General features: G+C 44.8%; 1 protein-coding gene across 4 annotated transcripts in view; it reads right to left on the bottom strand.

The window, feature by feature from the left end:
• qtrt2 (queuine tRNA-ribosyltransferase accessory subunit 2) overlaps positions 1–21,948 on the bottom strand; it is a 36,973-nt gene that overhangs the window by 13,881 nt on the left and 1,144 nt on the right. For 3 of the 4 annotated variants that reach the window (XM_067992735.1, XM_067992737.1, XM_067992738.1), the window contains exons 2-5: positions 19,689–20,023; positions 10,727–10,782; positions 10,056–10,132; positions 8,837–9,046 (exon numbers count right to left, since the gene is read on the bottom strand). In XM_067992735.1, coding sequence (XP_067848836.1) covers positions 8,837–9,046; positions 10,056–10,132; positions 10,727–10,782; positions 19,689–19,888 — 543 coding nt within the window. In that variant the 5' untranslated portion in view covers positions 19,889–20,023. The remainder of the gene's footprint in view (positions 1–8,836; positions 9,047–10,055; positions 10,133–10,726; positions 10,783–19,688; positions 20,024–21,948) is intronic. The other variant, XM_067992736.1, reaches the window with a different exon arrangement.

The following is a 21,948-nucleotide window of genomic DNA, read 5'->3' as shown; positions in this document are numbered from 1 at the left end:
ATTCCACAGGTGCCAGCAGCCCTCTGTTACCTCAGCCAAGGGGCCATTTTACAAATGCCATTCCTGTCTTAATGAGGGAAAAATAAGCCCGTGTTCCTGCTCTTGATTTCTATCCAGTGCCCCCCCACCCCCCAACTGGAAGTATGCATGTGTGAATGTTGGGTGAAGGCAGGATTGGGTTTGGCAGTGACATCTTTCATGGTCAAAATGTCTACCAACACTCACTGTGAAGGCTCTCACAAAAATGGCCACTTGGGTAAGATACCAGAGGGCAACTTCCATTTGTGGAATCTGCTAATATTCTGTGAGAAGATGAAGTCCTGGCTCCTTCCACCCTCGGAAAAATGAGAAGCCCCTCCCCTGCATACAGCACCAGATAACATGATCTTCAACTTCTTTCAAAGAATCTCCAGGCACAATTGTATATGGAACAGAGTGTGTTTAATAATAAGCAGTATCTGAGGTTCAAGTCAAAACATAATTATCACTTTACCTTTTGCCTCTCTCTCTTTTCCCACTAGAACTTTGTCTTATATATCCAATGCTTACCTCCCTTTCCATCCGAGGATGGCAGCAACTGGAACTCCACCTTCCCTCAGCCCAATTCCTCAGGATTGCTACAAACCGTACCCCTGCAAAGTCACCGTCTTCAGCCTTGTCACAAACTCTGCTCCCTTGCTACTGAATCTGCCCGACCCCACCACTCTACCTTCCCGCAGCCCAGCCCCTCATTACTGTTACAAATCTTTGCCACCTCCAGACATGACGACTCTAAAATTCTCCTTGCTAACCTCCCATCCTCCACCACCTGTAAATTTGCACTTGTCCAATGCTATGCTGCCCCTATCCTGCCCCTCACTAGGACGTGCTCACCAATCACCCTCATTCTCACTGACCTAGAATGGTTCCCATGGCATAATAAATTTAATATCCTCATCTTTAAATCCCTCCGTAGCCTCGCCCCACCTTTTCTCTGTAATTTTGTCTAGCCCTATATCTCTTCTCAAACACTCCGTTCTTTCAACTCCAGCCTTCTGTGCATTCTGTCTTCATTTCACCCCACTACAGGTGGCACAATCTTCTGCCAACTTGGTTCAATTTTCTGGAACTCCCCCCCTACACCTCTCTGCATCTCCTTCGACCATTAAAAACCTTCTCAGAACCTATCTCTGCAACTAAACCTTCAGTCACCCTTCCTAATCTCTCTCTTCCTAGTTTGGTATTCATATCCTTATGCCCATCTGTGAAGCAACGAGGGACATTTCTTTATGTTAAAGGCACTATATAAATGCAAGTTGTTGCAGCAAGGAGAGGAGGAGGGGAATGGTAGTAAATTGGTAAGGAAAAAAATAAGCTATTTCCTCCCTCACAAAGTCCATAAAGACAGACCGCAGCAACATTGAAGATAATATACCAGGCCAGTCGCTTATATATATTGTGAAGTATTTTATGTTACTGCCATTGCTTCCAACAGGCTTCTGTTGTGCATGTAGCTTTAAGGTTTTATGGTTAAACCATTTTTTAAAATTCGTTCATGGGATGTGGGCGTTTATGGCCCATCCCTAATTGCCCTTGAGAAGGTGGTGGTGAGTTGCCTTCTTGAACCGCTGCAGTCTGTGTGGTGAAGGTTTTCCCACAGTGCTGTTAGGTAGGGAGTTCCAGGATTTTGACCCAGCGGCGATGAAGGAACAGCGATATATTTCCAAGTCGGGGTGGCGTGTGACTTGGAGGGGAACGTGTAGGTGATGTTGTTCCCATGTGCCTGCTGCTCTTGTCCTTCCAGGTGGTAGAGGTCGTGGGTTTGGGAGGTGCTGTCGAAGAAGCCTTGGCAAGTTGCTGCAGTGCATCCTGTGGATGGTACACACTGCAGCCACAGTGCACCGGTGGTGAAGGGAGTGAATGTTTAGGGTGGTGGATGGGGTGCCAATCAAGTGGGCTGCTTTGTCCTGGGTGGTGTCAAGCTTCTTGAGTGTTGTTGGAGCTGCACTCATCCAGGCAAGTGGAGAGTATTCCATCACACTCCTGACTTGTGCCTTGTAGATGATGGAAAGGCTTTGGGGAGTCAGGAGGTGAGTCACTCGCCACAGAATATGCAGCCTCTGACCTGCTCTTGTAGCCACAGTATTTATATGGCTGGCCCAGTTAAGTTTCTGGTCAATGGTGACCCCCAGGATGTTGATTGTGGGGGATTCGGCGATGGTAATGCCGTTGAATGTCAAGGCGAGGTGGTTAGATTCTCTCTTGTTGGAGATGGTCATTGCCTGGCACTTGTCTGGTGCGAATGTTACTTGCCACTTATGAGCCCAAGCCTGGATGTTGTCCAGGTCTTGCTGCATGCGGGCACGGACTGCTGCATTATCTGAGGGGTTGCGAATGGAACTGAACACTGTGCAATCATCAGCGAACATCCCCATTTCTGACTTTATGATGGAGGGAAGGTCATTGATGAAGCAGCTGAAGATGGTTGGGCCTAGGACACTGCCCTGAGGAACTCCTGCAGCAATGTCCTGGGACTGAGATGATTGGCCTCCAACAACCACTACCATCTTCCTTTGTGCTAGGTATGACTCCAGCCACCCGAGAGTTTTCCCCGATTCCCATTGACTTCAATTTTACTGGGGCTCCTTGGTGCCACACTCAGTCAAATGCCGCATTGATGTTAAGGGCAGTCACTCTCACCTCACCTCTGGAATTCAGCTCTTTGTCCCTGTTTGGACCAAGGCTGTAATGAGGTCTGGAGCCGAGTGGTCCTGGCGGAACCCAAACTGAGCATCGGTGTGCAGGTTATTGGTGAGTAAGTGCCGCTTGATAGCACTGTCGACGACACCTTCCATCACTTTGCTGATGATTGAGAGTAGGCTGATGGGTGGTAGTTGGCCGGATTGGATTTGTCCTGCTTTTTGTGGACATGACATACCTGGGCAATTTTCCACATTGTCGGGTAGATGCCAGTGTTGTAGCTGTACTGGAACAGTTTGGATAGAGGCGCGGCTAGTTCTGGAGCACAAGTCTTCAGCACTACAGCCGGGATGTTGTTGGGGCCCATAGCCTTTGCTGTATCCAGTGCACTCAGCCGTTTCTTGATATCACGTGGAGTGAATCAAATTGGCTGAAGACTGGCTTCTGTGATGGTGAAGATATCGGGAGGAGGCCGAGATGGATCATCCACTCGGCACTTCTGGCTGAAGATGGTTGCAAACGCTTCAGCCTTGTCTTTTGCATTCACGTGCTGGACTCCGCCATCATTGAGGATGGGGATGTTTAAAGAGCCTCCTCCTCCTGTTAGTTGTTTAATTGTCCACCACCATTCACGACAGGATGTGGCAGGACTGCAGAGCTTTGATCTGATCCGTTGCTTGTGGAATCACTTAGCCTTGTCTATAGCATGTTGCTTCCGCTGTTTAGCATGCATGTAGTCCTGAGTTGTAGCTTCACCAGGTTGGCACCTCATTTTTAGGTATGCCTGGTGCTGCTCCTGGCATGCTCTTCTACACTCCTCATTGAACCAGGGTTGATCCCCTGGCTTGTTGGTAATGGTAGAGTGAGGAATATGCCGGGCCATGAGGTTACAGATTGTGCTGGAATACAATTCTGCTGCTGCTGATGGCCCACAGCGCCTCATGGATGCCCAGTTTTGAGCTGCTAGATCTGTTCTGAATCTATCCCATTTAGCACGGTGATAGTGCCACACAACACATTGGATGGTGTCCTCAGTGCGAAGACGGGACTTCATCTCCACGAGGACTGTGTGGTGGTCACTCCTACCAATACTGTCATGGACAGATGCATCTGCGACAGGTAGATTGGTGAGGACGAGGTCAAGTAGATTTCTCCCTCATGTTGGTTCGCTCACCACCTGCCGCAGGCCCAGTCTGGCAGCTATGTCCTTCAGGACTCGGCCAGCTCGGTCAGTAGTGGTGCTATTGAGCCTCTCTTGGTGATGGACATTGAAGTCCCCCACCCAGAGTACATTCTCTGCCCTTGCTCCCCTCAGTGTTTCCTCCAAGTGGTGTTCAACATGGAGGAGAACTGATTCATCAGCTGAGGGAGGGCGGTAGGTGGTAATCAGCAGGAGATTTCCTTACCCATGTTTGACCTGATGCCATGAGATTTCATGGGTCCGGAGTCAATGTTGAGGACTCCCAGGGCCACTCCCACCTGACTGTATATCACTGTACCGCCACCTCTGGTTGGTCTGTCCTGCTGGTGGGACAGGACATACTCAGGGATGGTGATGGAAAAGTCTGGGACGTTGGCTGAAAGGTATGATTCTGTGAGTATGGCTGTGTCAGGCTGTTGCTTGACTAGTCTGTGGACAGCTGTCCCAATTTTGGCACAAGTCCCCAGATGTTCGTGAGGAGGACTTTGCAGGGTCGACTGGGCTTGGTGTTTTGCCGTTGTCGTGTCCGGTGCCTAATGGTCCGATGCCGGATGGTCCGTTCGGTTTTATTCTTATTATGACTTTTTTTTGCAAGATTTTACAACTGAGTGGCTTGCTAGGCCAATTAAGAATCAACCACATTGCTGTGGGTCTGGAGTCACATATAGGCTAGACCAGGTAAGGACGGCAGGTTTCCTTCCCTAAACCATTGATGCCTCCGCCCCAAAAAATTATTAATCCATCACCAAAATCAACATTTTAGTTCATTTTCATGTTCCTCACAGTGAAAGGGAGAGATTTCATTGCTGGGAAAATCTCACTGCTGTGTAAATTGATGGTATAGAAATGACATCACAATTCAAGGGGAAAAGTGGTTTTAACCGTACGTTTGCTCAGGATGAAACACAATGCCATTTCTACAACAACAACCCCAATTATAATTATTCCTGGTGCTTTTTTGTTCATTTGACCCCCAATGCAAAGCAGATGTGGCCAAACATCTTAGATCATCTATAATGCCCTCCTCCCCAGACAAGACAATAAAAGTTTCCAATTGCTTGCTAGCTCCCTTTTAGAGTGTAACTGTCACCTTTGAACTTTAATTTTCGACTCCATTCAAGCTGCAGTCTTCTGGAGCATCAAACCAATTACCATTTACCATTCTGTTTTTACCACAAACAATTTACTTAAAACTCAGAAGATAACACACCTTTACCAAATTCTGCTCACTGATGGAAGATTTCTGGTAAGGCTGTGAAGAACTCAAAGCATTGAGGGTTCATTTGTTCCCTTCTAGTTTCTTCTAACTTCAATACTGCTGCATGGACCCGCTTCCAGTTTTTCTAGCATTGATCCTGCTTTTCCAGTTTTAATGGACATGTGCATTCTGATGAAGGGATATGCCCGCAATGTTAACCTTTCTCTTTCCAGATGCTAATCGACCTGCTCCATAAACGTTAGCTCATCCAAAACTATGCTGCCCGTATCCTAACTCACACCAAGTCCCGTTCTCCCATCGCCCCTGTGCTCGCTGACTTACATTGGCTCCTGGTCTGGAACACGTCGATTTTAAAATTCTCATCCTTGTTTTCAAATCCCCCCTTGGCCTCACCCCTCCCTATCTCTGTGACCTCCTCCAGTCCTATAATCCTCCAAGATCTCTGCGCTCCTCCAATTCTTGCCTCTTGCACAACCCCGATTTTAATCGCTCCATCATAGGCAGCCGTGTCTTCAGCTGCCTCGGCCCTAAGCTCTGGAATTACCTCCCTAAACCTCTCGCTCCTCCTTTAAGACATTCTTTAAAACCTACCTCTTTGACCAAGCTTTTGGTCACCTGTCCTAATACCTCCTTATGTGGCTTGGTGTCAAATTTTGTTTGATAACGTTCCTGTGAAGCGCCTTACTACGTTAAAGGTGCTATATAAATGCAAGTTGTTGTTGTTGTGCATTTTCTGTATTTCTTGATTTTCCATTTGCTGCATTGATATCCCTCCGATTGCCATTTTGGATTCCTCATCAGCTAAGATAGAGGCTTAAATTATAATGCTTCAGCATACCAAACAGTCCAAACTTCAAGCTTTTTGCTTTTAAAGATCATTGCAGTTCTATTTAAAAAGTGTCAGTTGAAAGTACAAGGTGCAATAGTTATTGCAGAGTAGTAGTTTACAATAAAAATGTTATGCCATCTAGAAGTTTAAAAGCATGTTATTACCAATCAGAAGTACACTATCATTGTGATGCACAATCTTATCTGGTTTGATTTAGACGACATGGTTACATTGTTATGAGTAACACAGTTTAATCCCAGCCCACCTGATTTACAAACTAGCAGACACATAAGCGTTTTTTATATTGCGCTAAGTACTCGGGTCACCAGCTCCTGATGCATGGGACTCACATGGCCAGCAGCAATCCCAGAGTAAATCTGGCACTTTTTCTAAGGTTGATGTCTTAATCTACTTCCTGGTCAGCATGGGGTCACAAAACTGCCCTTAAATTGGTGTAAAAAATGGAAAAATGCCACACTGGTGTAATATGGAATGCTCTTCTAAACTTGAGGGCTGGGATAGACTTTGGGGCAAAATGGAGGGAGCTTTACTGTGCCACACCTGATCCTAGAGTGCTTGATACTGATGATGGGCGCCCAAAATGTAAGGTGTCCTAGAACTAACATCCATCACTCTGATAGATTTCACACCCAAAAATGTCAAAGAAGAGAATGAGAGTTTTTTAAAAATTTTTTAAAGAAAGATAATTACATTATCAAAATAAAGCTGCATTACCAGCTCTGTAAGTCCTATCTGAATGTCATATAAAGTGGCTTCTACATATTTGTTTAAATTACTCCTGCCTATAAAAAAAAATTATCCAGTGTTCAAATCTCAATAAATGTATCATATTATTTTCATTTTTTTGTCATATACCCCGGAGAAGCTTCTTTAATATCATCTGTTGTTTTCACAACATATGCCCCTAGCAACGCCATGTGGTACGCGCTTGCTATCTTACACACTTGGAGCATGGAATTGATTGCATTTCCAACTAGAATCACTCTCCCACAAACCAGCAGCACCAGCAAGCAGCAATTGCAACCATAGCAACAACTCCATGATAACTAAAAGGTAAACGTATTTTAAATGTTTAACAAAATTACACAAAAATAGAACAGACATGGAAGAATACTACATAGGAAGTTGATGAATTCAATGTTTAAGCCATTTTTGCAGGAGACCTTCAACACTCACAAGCCATGGGCTTGTGGAGTCTCCTTTACTCAGGGGATATACATTGTCCTCAGGAACTTCCTATGCAGAATTCTCTGTATTTAAAAATACCCTTGTTTTGAAAAAGTACACCAGAAAATTATTACAATATTGACAAAGTTTACTAAAATTTACAATAAGAAAAAAATTTCCTGTTTGCTATTTGTAATCTTTATGTGCAGTGAAATTATAAATGTTTTTATAAAGTACAGAGGAGATCTCCCTTGGAGATCACTTCCTCCAAATAAAAGGTGTCGCTATGGGAACCCGTATGGGTCCCAGCTATGCCTGCCTTTTTGTGGGATATGTGGGACATTCCTTGTTCCAGTCCTACTCAGGTCCCCTCCCTCACCTCTTTTGCCGGTTAGTTGATGACTGTATTGGTACCGTTTCCTGCTCTCGCCCCGAACAGGAAAATTTCATCAACTTTGCTTCCAATTTCCACCCTTCAATTGCCTTCACATGGTCCATCTCCGATTCTTCCCTTCCCTTCCTCAACTTCTTTATCTCCATTTCTGGGGATAGGCTGTCAACCAATATCTATTAAAAGCTCACCGACTCACACAGCTACCTTGATTATACTTCTTCCCACCCTGCTTCCTGTAAGGGCTCTATTCCCTTCTCCCAGTTTCTCCGTCACATCTGTTCCAGTGCTTCCGATATGTCTTCCTTTTTCCTCAACCGAGGATTCCCCTCCACTGTAGTTGACAGGGCCCTCAACCGTGTCCATCCTATTTCCCGCACTTCTGCCCTCACCCCTTCCCTTCCCTCCCAGAACCATGAAAGGGTCCCCCTTGTCCTCACCTTCCACCCCACCAGCCTCCACATTCAACGTATCATCCTCCGCCACCTCCGACGCAATTCCACCACCAAACACATCTTCCCCTCCCCTCCCCTTTCAGCATTCCGAAGGGACCGCTCCCTCCGCGACACCCTGGTCCACTCTTCCATCACCCCCAACACCTGCTCTCCTCCCCACGGCACCTTCCCGTGCGAGTGCAGGAGATGCAACACCTGCAACACCTGCCTCTTCACCTCCTCCCTTCCCACCGTCCAGGGCCCCAAACACTCCTTCCAGGTGAAACAGTGGTTTACTTGTACTTCTTTCAATTTAATATACTGTATTCGCTGCTCACAATGCGATCTCCTCTACATTGGGGAGACCAAACGCAGATTGGGTGATTGCTTTACTGAACACCTCCGCTCTGTCCGCAAGCGTAACCCTGACCTGTCGCTTGCCATTTTAATTCCCCGTCCCACTCCCTCTTTGACCTCTCTGTCCTCAGCCTCTTACACTGTTCCAACGAAGCTCAACGTAAGCTCGAGGAACAGCATCTCATCTTTCATTTAAGCACTTTACAACCTTCCCGTCTCAGCACTGATTTCAATAACTTCAGATCATAACCACAGCTCCCATTTTTTCGGTCAGCTAGTGCTGGTAATGGTTCCGCTGCTGCCATTTACAGCTATTTCTGATCAATCTTTTGTTTCTTAACCTGTCCCATTACCACCTTCCTTGCCTTGCACCATCATCCTTTTTGTCATTTAATCACTTGTGCCCTCTACCCTATCACAGACCTTCCCTTTTGTTCTGTCCTCCCCTCCCTCCCTTCCCCGGCTCCGTACTTGCTCAAAAACTTTAACTCTTTTAACATCTTCCAGTTCTGACGAAAGGTCTTCAACATGTTCTTACCTCCGAATTCTGATGCACCTTGAGGCAATCATCCAAGAAGCCCAGAGTCCGATCCACTGATTTCTTTACCCTCTTCCTTGAAACTCCTGGAGGCAGAGGTTCTCCATCCGCCATGCATTGGTACCAGTCAGGTTTGAAGGCTTCTTGTATCGCCATGAACTTTGACAAAGTTAGTTCAATTCGTCCACTTCCACCCCATACCGATACGGCCTTTTCAGTTGGGATAACAGAAACAAAAGTGGCATTAGCTCCTCAAGGCATCAAAAAAAATCAGAAATGGATTTGTAAACGATTTTACTGTACTAATAATGAGGATGTCAAAAAAATGAACGAATGAATCAAGTGCCCAATTGGTTGTTTTTTTAATGCTACAATTCAAAATTACATTGTGCCAAACTCAACTTCTTTACATTTCTCATTAAACAGTAATGTCAAATTTGTAATTCAATGGTTCCTACTTTCTTCCTCCCTCCCCTCAGTTTTCTACTCTCTTCTTGCTGCAATGACTAATGCAAGGATACTGTTCCAATGATGCTAACAATCCTCCACTCCCTCACCCAGATGGTCATTACTCATTGGTAAGCCTGGACAATTAGTAGAGGCAGGGATATCACAGCTGAGCATTGCTGAGATCAACTCACCTTACTTGACACACACACACACACACACACACACACATTCCAGCAACATAGCGATCAGGAGCGAGAATTCTAACTGATTTTTCTCTTTCGCCCAGGAATGTTGAAGCCAATCGTACAATCTACCCTCCCCACACAACCATCGATTGTTGAAACAGACATCAAACTTAGAACTTTACTGACGAAAAGTCATCGATCTGAAATGTTAACTCTGTTTCTCTCTCCACAGATGCTGCCTGACCTGCTAACTGTTTTCCAGCATTTTCTGTTTTTATATCATACTTAGACCCATCCTTGTTCCCTGTGTAAATTTACCCACACAGCCATGGTGGAGCCCCAATTGTTCTGACTCTGAAATAACCGAGAGAAAAGTAGCGTTTTTGAATGTAAAAGAGAACATCAGTACTGCATTTCATGATTATGGCAGTCATGTCTTGCTCTCAAGTCAAATCCAACTACAGTAATAATCAGCAGTTCCACTGACAACCAAGAAAAAAATAAAATGAAAACAAGGTAAGCAGAATACTCTCAAGTATCCCCTAAATTCTGTTCCTACACTTGTAAATGGCTGTGAAACCTACTTTGTTGGTGTTGTATCCAGACGGACATGGACTAGCTGGATCATGCAAAGAACAGTACAGAACAGAGTCTGGCATGCCTGCGATAAAACAGAATGAAATAAATAACACTTCTTTCAAATTGATCAATTGAGTGGAGTCTGTAACCACCAGTAACCATGCTGAAACATCATGTGAGTGCATTGGAATCTGTACACTGGCATTAATGATGTGCAAAATTTATCCAAAACAACAGTTTTATTTAGTGACAGCATGATCTTAAAATTAAAATTCAAAAGGGTAAAACTTACAGACATTAAAACAATATAACTGATGTAGAACATGCAATGCATATTTATAGGAATTTAAAACAATTAATGCTGTGCTAGGTGAATTTGTCAAAAGAATATATCTGAAAGAGCAAGGTTAGTGTTTAAAGAGTTCATGTCTCATTATTTCAGATTTCCAGCATTGGTGCTTTTTTCTTACCAATGTTCACTTTCAATTTGTCTTAATGATTCTTTTTTTAAAATGAAAGGCAGCTATTCAAAACAGGATTATCCCACACCACTGTTTACAATGTTACTTGTACTCGTCACAAAACTAAATGTGTACAAATGAACTGTGGACAACCTGGAACATATTCTAGTTTGACCTGGGAAAAACGTGTTTGTCTACAAATCACAATGAATTACCTATGAACTTTCCAATGCCTTCTTTATACTCTTCCAGAACTTCATGATGCTCAGCGCTGAAGGGGAAAAAAATAAACAAATAAAATATACATACAGGATAATACCAGAGATAGACAACATTAAGGTATTCGGTAAGCAAATATTTAGTAATATCAGGTGGTAAAACCACAACCTTGAATCAATTTATTCACTGTCTATAAATTGTTAATGCAAACTTGGTAAAATCACAATTTACAAACACTGCAAGTTTTGAGAAATATAACTTTCAAGGTAGCTTTCAGGGCCAGTGTACGGCCTATTACTGATCATGCAGAGCTTTATGGCAGAAAGGAACAAGAACTGAGTGGCGCAATAGGTCAAAACACTTGTACTTCACTCCTGGTACCTGGACATGAATACAACCAGATAGAGGCCTTCTTCATCTACTGGTTGCAAGGGTCTTATTGGCAAACAGCACCAATAGTCTCAACACAGTTTCAATTCACAATTTCAATCACAGAGTGGGAGAAAATAACTCAGTAAATAAGAGGGCGAGACTGTAAATATAATTTACTCGCTAGCCCAATGATCAGACCTAGCTCATGTGGGTTCACAATTAACACCCTACTGTAGGCTGCAGCAATTATAGAACTGATTGCAGCACGTCTGCTATTTTATTCTATTCTGATTTCTTTCACAAGCATTAGTTGGCTCCATGCAGCCAGGGGCAGAGGCAGTACAGCCATGGGCTTCTCCAGGACCGTGTAGCTCCAAAAGGAGGCTTCTTTGTAGCCGGAGCAGGTCACCTATCTTTTCTCCTTACAAGGAAGTTGATTCAAAGAACTGATCAAACATAACCCAATCATGGTTAGAAACACATGCAAGTAATGGAGTTCTTGTGCTTTATGTTGTCCATGATGAACATACTTATAGAGTCATAGAGTCATAGAGTTATACAGCACGGATAGAGGCCCTTCGGCCCATCGTGTCCGCGCCGGCCATCAGCCCTGTCTACTCTAATCCCATATTCCAGCATTTGGTCCGTAGCCTTGTATGCTATGGCATTTCAAGTGCTCATCCAAATGCTTCTTGAATGTTGTGAGGGTTCCTGCCTCCACAACCCTTTCAGGCAGTGAGTTCCAGACTCCAACCACCCTCTGGGTGAAAAAGTTCTTTCTCAAATCCCCTCTAAACCTCCCGCCTTTTACCTTGAATCTATGTCCCCTTGTTATAGTACCCTCAACGAAGGGAAAAAGCTCCTTAGTATCTATTGTGTAGTGGGGGACTGCTGTTCAGCAAGGGCCCTTGAGTATACCTTTTAATTGAAGTGAAATTGGTGGGATTCATTTAATTTGAATTAATTAGTTAAAGGGTAAGTCATGTCAGGACAGCCCAGCCCCGTGTTATGCTCTTCCTGCTCTATGTGGGAAATCATGGACCCTTCCGGTGTCCCTGACGACCATGTGTGCGGGAAATATATCCAGCTGCAGCTACTGACAAACCGCATTGCGGCACTGGAGCTGCGGATGGATTCATTAAGGAGCATTCGCGATGCTGAGAACGTCGTGGATAGCACGTTTAGTGAGATGGTCACACCGCAGGTAAAGGTTGTACAGGCAGGAAGTAATTGGGTGACCACCAGGCAGAGTAAGAGGAGCAGGCAGGCAGTGCAGGGGTCCCCTGTGGCCGTCCCCCTCTCAAACAAATATACCGCTTTGGATATTGTTGAGGGGGATGACTTATCAGGGGAAGGCAGCAGCAGCCAACTTCCTGGCACCAGGGGTAGCTCTGCTGCACAGGCTGGGAGGAAAAAGAGTGGAAGAGCTATAGTGGTAGGGGATTCTATCGTAAGGGGAACAGACAGGCGTTTCTGTGGCCGTAAACGTGACTCCAGGATGGTTTGTTGCCTCCCTGGTGCCAGGGTCATGGATGTCACTGAGCGGCTTCAGGGCATTCTCAAGGGGGAGAGTGAGCAGGCAGAGGTCGTGGTCCACATTGGGACCAACGACATAGGTAGGAAGGGAGATGAGGTCCTGCATCAAGAATTTAGGGAGCTAGGTAGCAGATTAAAGAGCAGGACCTCAAAGGTTGTAATCTCTGGATTACTCCCAGTGCCACAGGCTAGTGAGTATAGAAATAGGAGGATAGAACAGATGAATGCGTGGCTAAAGAGTTGGTGCAGGAGGGAGGGTTTCAGTTTCCTGGATCACTGGGCCTGCTTCTGGGGAAGGTGGGACTTGTACAAGTCGGACGGGTTGCACCTGAACCAGAGCGGGACAAATATCCTTGCGGGGAGGTTTGCTAGCACTGTTGGGGGGGGTTTAAACTAACTTGGCAGGGGGATGGGATACAGAGTGGAGCTACAATAGGGGGTGATGTGCAGCCAAATATAGAGAAAAAAACAAGTCAGCTTGGAAGACAGGGCAAATATGTGAGGGCAAGGCTGGATGGCATCTATTTTAATGCAAGGAGTCTTGCGAATAAGGTGGATGAACTGAAGGTGTTGATAAACACATGGGAGTATGATATTGTTGCTGTCACAGAGACATGGTTGAGGGAGGGGCAAGACTGGCAGCTCAATATTCCGGGGTACAGAATCTTCAGGCGAGACAGAGGGGGAGGTATAAGAGGAGGGGGGGTCGCAATATTAATTAAAGAATCAATTACTGCCATAAGGAGGGATGATATATTAGCAGGTTCCTCTAATGAGGCCATATGGGTGGAGCTTAAAAACAAAAAGGGGGCAAGCACTTTGATGGGAGTGTACTATAGGCCCCCAAACAGTCAGGGGGAGATAGAGGAACAGATATGTAGGCAAATCTCAGAAAATTGTGCAAATAATAGGGTAATAATCGTGGGGGATTTCAACTTCCCCAATATTAACTGGGATACTCAGAGTGTAAAAGGCTTAGAGGGTACAAAATTCTTAACGTGCATCCAGGAGAGCTTTTTGAGCCAGCATGTAGAAAGTCCTACAAGAGAGGGGGTGGTACTGGACCTAATTCTAGGGAATGTGGCCGGCCAAGTGGAAGAAGTGCTAGTAGGTGAGCACTTTGGTGACAGTGACCATAATTTGGTGAGATTTAAGGTGGTCATGGAAAAGGACAGGGAGGGGCCGGAAATAAAGGTTCTAAATTGGGGGAAGGCCGATTTTAATAGGATAAGGCAGGATCTGGCCTAAATGAAATGGGACCAGCTGCTTGTAGGAAAATCCGCATCGGAGCAATGGGAGTCTTTCAGAAGGGAGATTGAGACCATACAATGGCAACATGTTCCCGTAAAGGTCAAGGGTGGTTCCAAGAACTCCAGGGAACCTTGGATGTCAGGGGATATACGAGAATGGATTAGGAAAAAAAGGAGGGCTTTTGGCAGATACAAAAGGCTAAAGACGGAGGAAGCCCTAGAGGAGTACAAAAAGTGCAGGGGGATACTTAAAAATGAAATTAGGAGATCAAGGAGGGGCCATGAAATAACACTGGCGAGCAAAATAAAGGAAAATCCTAAGATGTTTTATAAGTATATTAAGGGTAAGAGGATGACTAGGGAAAAAATAGGGCCCATTAGGGACAAAAATGGCAATCTGTGTGTGGAGCCGGCAGATGTAGGAGGGGTTCTAAATGAATTTTTTGCATCTGTTTTCACTATGGAGAAGGACGACGTAGACATAGAAATACGACAGGGGGACGGTGATATACTCGAACATATTAACATCGAGCGGGAGGAGGTATTGGCGGTTTTAGCAGGCCTAAAAATGGATAAATCCCCAGGCCCGGACGAAATGTATCCCAGGCTACTGTGTGAGGCAAAGGAGGAGATTGCGGGGGCTCTGACACATATATTCAGAACCTCTCTGGCCACAGGGGATGTGCCAGAGGACTGGAGAACTGCTAATGTAGTACCATTATTCAAGAAGGGGAGTAGGGAAATACCGGGGAACTACAGGCCAGTGAGCCTAACATCAGTGGTAGGAAAATTATTGGAAAAAATTCTGAAGGACAAAATTAGTCTCCACTTGGAGAAGCAAGGATTAATTAGGGATAGTCAACATGGCTTTGTCAAGGGAAGATCATGTCTGACTAATTTGATTGAATTTTTTGAGGGGGTGACTAGGCGTGTGGATGAGGGTAACGCAGTGGATGTGGTATACATGGATTTCAGTAAGGCCTTCGATAAAGTCCCGCACAGGAGACTGGTCAAGAAGGTACGAGCCCATGGAATCCAGGGTGCCTTGGCACTTTGGATACAAAACTGGCTTAGTGGCAGAAGGCAGAGGGTGATGGTCGAAGGTTGTTTTTGTGACTGGAAGCCTGTGGCCAGTGGGGTACCACAGGGATCGGTGCTGGGTCCCTTGCTGTTTGTGGTCTACATTAATGACTTGGATATGAATGTAAAAGGTATGATCAGTAAGTTCGCTGATGATACAAAAATTGGTAGGGTGGTAAATAGCGAGGAGGATAGCCTCAGTCTGCAGGACGATCTAGATGGGTTGGTCAGATGGGCGGAACTGTGGCAAATGGAATTTAACCCGGAAAAGTGCGAGGTGATGCACTTTGGAGGGACTAACAAGGCAAGGGAATACACAATGAATGGGAGGACCCTAGGCAAGACAGAGGGTCAGAGGGATCTTGGTGTGCAAGTTCACAGATCCCTGAAGGCGGCGGAACAGGTAGATAAGGTGGTAAAGAAGGCATATGGGATACTTGCCTTTATTAGCCGAGGCATAGAATACAAGAGCAAGGAGGTTATGATGGAGCTGTATAAAACACTGGTTAGGCCACAGCTGGAGTACTGTGTGCAGTTCTGGTCGCCACACTACAGGAAGGATGTGATCGCCTTGGAGAGGGTGCAGAGGAGATTCACCAGGATGTTACCAGGGCTGGAGCGCTTCAGCTATGAAGAGAGACTGGGAAGATTGGGTTTGTTTTCCTTGGAGCAGAGGAGGCTGAGGGGGGACATGATTGAGGTGTACAAAATTATGAGGGGCACAGATAGGATGGATACTAAGGAGCTTTTTCCCTTCGTTGAGGGTTCTATAACAAGGGGACATAGATTCAAGGTAAAAGGCGGGAGGTTTAGAGGGGATTTGAGAAAGAACTTTTTCACCCAGAGGGTGGTTGGACTCTGGAACTCACTGCCTGAAAGGGTTGTGGAGGCAGGAACCCTCACAACATTCAAGAAGCATTTGGATGAGCACTTGAAATGCCATAGCTTACAAGGCTATGGACCAAATGCTGGAATATGGGATTAGAGTAGACAGGGCTTGATGGCCGACGCGGACACGATGGGCCGAAGGGCCTCTATCCGTGCTGTATAACTCTATGACTCTATCCATCCTATCTGTGCCCCTCACAATTTTGTACACCTCAATCATGTCCCCCCTCAGCCTCCTCTGCTCCAAGGAAAACAAACCCAATCTTCCCAGTCTCTCTTCATAGCTGAAGCGCTCCAGCCCTGGTAACATCCTGGTGAATCTCCTCTGCACCCTCTCCAAAGCGATCACATCCTTCCTGTAGTGTGGCGACCAGAACTGCACACAGTACTCCAGCTGTGGCCTAACCAGTGTTTTATACAGCTCCATCATAACCTCCTTGCTCTTATATTCTATGCCTCGGCTAATAAAGGCAAGTATCCCATATGCCTTCTTTACCACCTTATCTACCTGTTCCGCCGCCTTCAGGGATCTGTGAACTTGCACACCAAGATCCCTCTGACCCTCTGTCTTGCCTAGGGTCCTCCCATTCATTGTGTATTCCCTTGCCTTGTTAGTCCCTCCAAAGTGCATCACCTCGCACTTTTCCGGGTTAAATTCCATTTGCCACAGTTCCGCCCATCTGACCAACCCATCTAGATCGTCCTGCAGACTGAGGCTATCCTCCTCGCTATTTACCACCCTACCAATTTTTGTATCATCAGCGAACTTACTGATCATACCTTTTACATTCATATCCAAGTCATTAATGTAGACCACAAACAGCAAGGGACCCAGCACCGATCCCTGTGGTACCCCACTGGCCACAGGCTTCCAGTCACAAAAACAACCTTCGACCATCACCCTCTGCCTTCTGCCACTAAGCCAGTTTTGTATCCAAAGTGCCAAGGCACCCTGGATTCCATGGGCTCGTACCTTCTTGACCAGTCTCCTGTGCGGGACTTTATCGAAGGCCTTACTGAAATCCATGTATACCACATCCACTGCGTTACCCTCATCCACACGCCTAGTCACCCCCTCAAAAAATTCAATCAAATTAGTCAGACATGATCTTCCCTTGTCAAAGCCATGTTGACTATCCCTGATTAATCCTTGCTTCTCCAAGTGGAGACTAATTTTGTCCTTCAGAATTTTTTCCAATAATTTTCCTACCACTGATGTTAGGCTCACTGGCCTGTAGTTCCCGGGTTTTTCCCTACTCCCCTTCTTGAATAATGGTGTTACATTAGCGGTTCTCCAGTCCTCTGGCACATCCCCTGTGGCCAGAGAGGTTCTGAATATATGTGTCAGAGCCCCCGCAATCTCCTCCTTTGCCTCACACAGTAGCCTGGGATACATTTCATCCGGGCCTGGGGATTTATCCATTTTTAGGCCTGCTAAAACCGCCAATACCTCCTCCCGCTCGATGTTAATATGTTCGAGTATATCACAGTCCCCCTGTCGTATTTCTATGTCTACATCGTCCTTCTCCATCGTGAAAACAGATGCAAAAAATTCATTTAGAACCTCTCCTACATCTGCCGGCTCCACACACAGATTGCCATTTTTGTCCCTAATGGGCCCTATTTTTTCCCTAGTCATCCTCTTACCCTTAATATACTTGTAAAACATCTTAGGATTTTCCTTTATTTTGCTCGCCAGTGTTATTTCATAGCCCCTCCTTGATCTCCTAATTTCTTTTTTAAGTATCCCCCTGCACTTTTTGTACTCCTCTAGGGCTTCCTCCGTCTTTAGCCTTTTGCATCTGCCAAAAGCCCTCCTTTTTTTCCTAATCCATTCTCGTATATCCCCTGACATCCAAGGTTCCCTGGAGTTCTTGGAACCACCCTTGACCTTTACGGGAACATGTTGTCATTGTATGGTCTCAATCTCCCTTCTGAAAGACTCCCATTGCTCCGATGCGGATTTTCCTACAAGCAGCTGATCCCAGTCCATTTTGGCCAGATCCTGCCTTATCCTATTAAAATCGGCCTTCCCCCAATTTAGAACCTTTATTTCCGGCCCCTCCCTGTCCTTTTCCATGACCACCTTAAATCTCACCAAATTATGGTCACTGTCACCAAAGTGCTCACCTACTAGCACTTCTTCCACTTGGCCGGCCACATTCCCTAGAATTAGGTCCAGTACCACCCCCTCTCTTGTAGGACTTTCTACATGCTGGCTCAAAAAGCTCTCCTGGATGCACGTTAAGAATTTTGTACCCTCTAAGCCTTTTACACTCTGAGTATCCCAGTTAATATTGGGGAAGTTGAAATCCCCCACGATTATTACCCTATTATTTGCACAATTTTCTGAGATTTGCCTACATATCTGTTCCTCTATCTCCCCCTGACTGTTTGGGGGCCTATAGTACACTCCCATCAAAGTGCTTGCCCCCTTTTTGTTTTTAAGCTCCACCCATATGGCCTCATTAGAGGAACCTGCTAATATATCATCCCTCCTTATGGCAGTAATTGATTCTTTAATTAATATTGCGACCCCCCCTCCTCTTATACCTCCCCCTCTGTCATTTAGAAAAACAGCATTTTTATAATTGAAGCAGGTTGTTACTGTACTTCTTGTTCCTGTACAATACTTTAACAAATTATATAGCCATACAGATCAGGGAGGCCCCAGTTTTGATTCCCTGCTTTGCACTGAGTTAGCTGATCAGGCAGTATGGCAGTAGCACTCCCAGATTAGGGAGGGGAAAACTGGCCAGGCTCCAGCTGCTGATCCCTATCCAGCTGAAAGTGTGAAAGTCAGGTGGGGTCAGGATTGGGCGTCACTGTAATGGCTCCCATAGTCAAATAGTCTTCCCAACAATCAATGTCTAGGCTCTCACTTGGGTGAGTTACTGGAAGATCCCTGGCACCCATAGACCTGTACGTCAGTAACAATTCAAATATTACAGGGAGAGATTACTGGGAGAGAAAGGGAGAAAAACTGGCAGATAAAGAAAGGATAATAAACAATCTGTATTGTGTTATTTTTATGTTGCACCTTTAAAAAAATATGGCTATTTTATCAACTTCATAAAATTTAAAATTAAGGATGCAGTGATAATGCCGCATTGCTGTTAGTAAAACATGATTTTGGGTGCACATCGATGTGGAATTGGCAGTATAACTCAGTTAGGTCCCAATCCTACTCACAAATGGTCTGAGACCTCCCTGTGGGAGATTGTCTCATACCCGCTTGAGTTCACGTCAGGTACAATGTAACTGATCACTAAGCAGTATTGATTTAGATTTATCACTAGATTTGAAGAATTGTTTCCACACACAGATATTAGAACATGCAATACTTTACTACAAGTGGCTTTTGAGGTGGTGAGTATAATATTATTTTCAAGGGAACTGAATAAGTATTTGAAAAGGAGGAATATAAAACAATTCAGGGAAAGGGCAGGGCGTCCTATCTTACTTTTCAATGTTTTTAATGTTAGAGAACAATGCAGATGTTCCCACCCATGTTTTCTCAACATTACAAACGAGCTGTCAAACGAGGTATACGCTCCCTGGTACTTTTTCACTGCACCAGTAGCAATATACAATCGACAGCATAACTCACATCTGCTGATTACATATCACATTCCATACATACTGGTCCAGGACTGGTAGCTACTGTATAACTGAAGTCAAAGGAACCTATTTTGATAGCCACACCTGAATTAAACCAACCCAGGTCAACACAGATCTTTGAATGATGGAGTTTCTATTCTTTGGAAGGGATAACACGTATTTACATTGCAATCCAAGGGCAAAAGAAAAGGTGCTTTATACTTGCACGTACAGTGTACATAATGTCAGGTGCACAGGTTCAGGAACTCCTTCTATTAGGCTGAGCGTGTCGTGGGTCAGATGCGGAGCTGAGCCTGTTCGAGTATAAAGCAGACAACCAGGAATGTCGAGGCTTTTACTGGCATTCCGTCCTACTTCAGTCAATTTGCCACAGCGACATCCATTCGCAATGCTGGAGAGGATTAACTTCATCTTTCCAGTTGAAACCTGTAATATGAGCTCAGTTCTGATTGGTAGATCTTTTATTGCATGCAGGTATACTGCTAAATCTGTTGACTACAAGATGTTTGTATAGTTCATGAAAAATACACAATTGTGTTGCAGTTTCTGTGAAAAGATAAAGGACAACAAAGGGTATTTTTACTATGTCATTTTCCAAAGTAAATTCTGACCTACAAACATCCAGTGAAACTTATCGACCTTTTTTCAACAATCACCAAACGAGATTATGTTTTCTAACCTTCCGTTTCGTTTTGGAGGGTGAGGGGGGTGGTGGTTTGTGCCTATCTGGGAGAAAGACCTTAGCGCTGGGGAACAAACAATTTTCTGTGTCACCATCCAAAAACACCCAAGTCAGGTACACCACGGCCAAGTGAAGAGTAAAACTCCTGTTCATATCCTAACTTGTATCCTGCTCATCCAAAACTCTGCTGCCCATACCTTAACTCGCACCAAGTCCCGTTCACCCATGACCCCTGTGCTCACTGATCTACATTGGATACTGGTCTGGGAACGCCTTGATTTAAACATTTTCATCCTTGTTTTCAAATCCCTCCACAGCCTTGCCCCTCCCTATTTCTGTAACCTCCTCCAGCCCTGCAACCCTCCGATCTCTGCTCTCCTCCAATTCTAGCCTCTTGCGCATCCCCAATTTTCTTTGCTCTACCATTGGCAGGCATGCCTTTAGCTGCGTGGGCTCTAAGCTCTGGAAATGCCTCCGTAAGCCTCTCTGCCATGCTCTCCTCCTTTACAACGCTCCTTAAAACCTACCTCTGGTCACCTGTCCTAATACCTCCTTATGTGGCTTGGTGACAAATTTATTTGATAATCGCTCTTGTGATGCACCTTGGGACTTTTTACTACGTTAAAGGCACTGTATAAATGCAAGTTGTTGTTGTTGTAACTCTGTCCCAACAATGCCTTATTCCCACTTCAGCAGAGCAACCCTACTGCACCATTAGGAATGTTTGCATTTCCCACCCAAATCGTCACAATGCCCTCCTTGAGTGAGGCTGCAAATTCTGTGGCAATTTGTTCCAAACTGCAGGCAATTTCCTACTGTCAGCTTTATGTTTCTCATGTGGATTTATGAACTTTGCACATCATTTGATCAGAAAGAAGTGAATTTAACCTAAAACTATTCTGACCCCGTTGAGACAAAAGCTCATCCTACAATTTGAAAACAGGCATCAGTTCAGTGAGCTCCATCTCTGCGGGGCCAATTTACTCTCCCTCATCGGGAATCAGCTTTCGTTATTCCTCCTAAATTCCTTTCTTTCGACCTTTTTATTTACACATTCATATTTTCTTTATCTCACTTTTTTAATATTCGTGTCCCATCTTTGATCTGCTTCACTTTTTTTTTATTTTTCTCCGCTTTTTGTTTGACTCTTAATTTATACATCCATTTAATTAATTTCCCCTTCTATTTACTTTACATTATCTTTGTTTTTATGTTCATCAGCCTTTCTGTTTTTGATGTACAGTCCATGTGCACATCGCTAGCTCTAAGCTCACCAACATTAACAGCACTCTATCAGATCCATAGATTTATATCAGAATTCAATTATTTGTGAAGCAATAAATCTGCTGAAACCAATTTCCAAGTACTCAAAAGTACTACAGACATAGTGAAACACAGAGACAGCCAGGGTTGCTCAGCAACCTTTGCAAGGCTTTTAAAATTAATAAACCAAGATAAAGGGCTGCTCATACAGGACCTTAATGCAATTTCCAAAACAGTCTTAAACTCCAACATAAAACTGACCAGGTCAGAGCAGTGTTGCAGTCACTGTTTCACAATGTGCTGGTATCCAAGTTTGAAAAGTAGTGAGGTATCTCTGGAAGCAGTAATTAGAAGACACCATGCTTGGATTTTAAAGGCCTGAAGGTTGTAGGAGGAATGAAATACTGAGGAATTGTTGAGGTCCTAGGAAAGAATTAGTCATAGTCTCCTACAGATTCCTTCCTCCAACAACTTTCAGACTTGGAAAATCCAATGTGGTGTCACCTAATCAATATTTCCTGATTTA

This window comes from Heptranchias perlo, chromosome 11, assembly GCF_035084215.1.
Source record: "Heptranchias perlo isolate sHepPer1 chromosome 11, sHepPer1.hap1, whole genome shotgun sequence".
In the NCBI taxonomy this organism is placed as follows: Eukaryota; Metazoa; Chordata; class Chondrichthyes; order Hexanchiformes; family Hexanchidae; genus Heptranchias; species Heptranchias perlo.
This window is presented reverse-complemented; position numbering and strand designations above follow the sequence as displayed.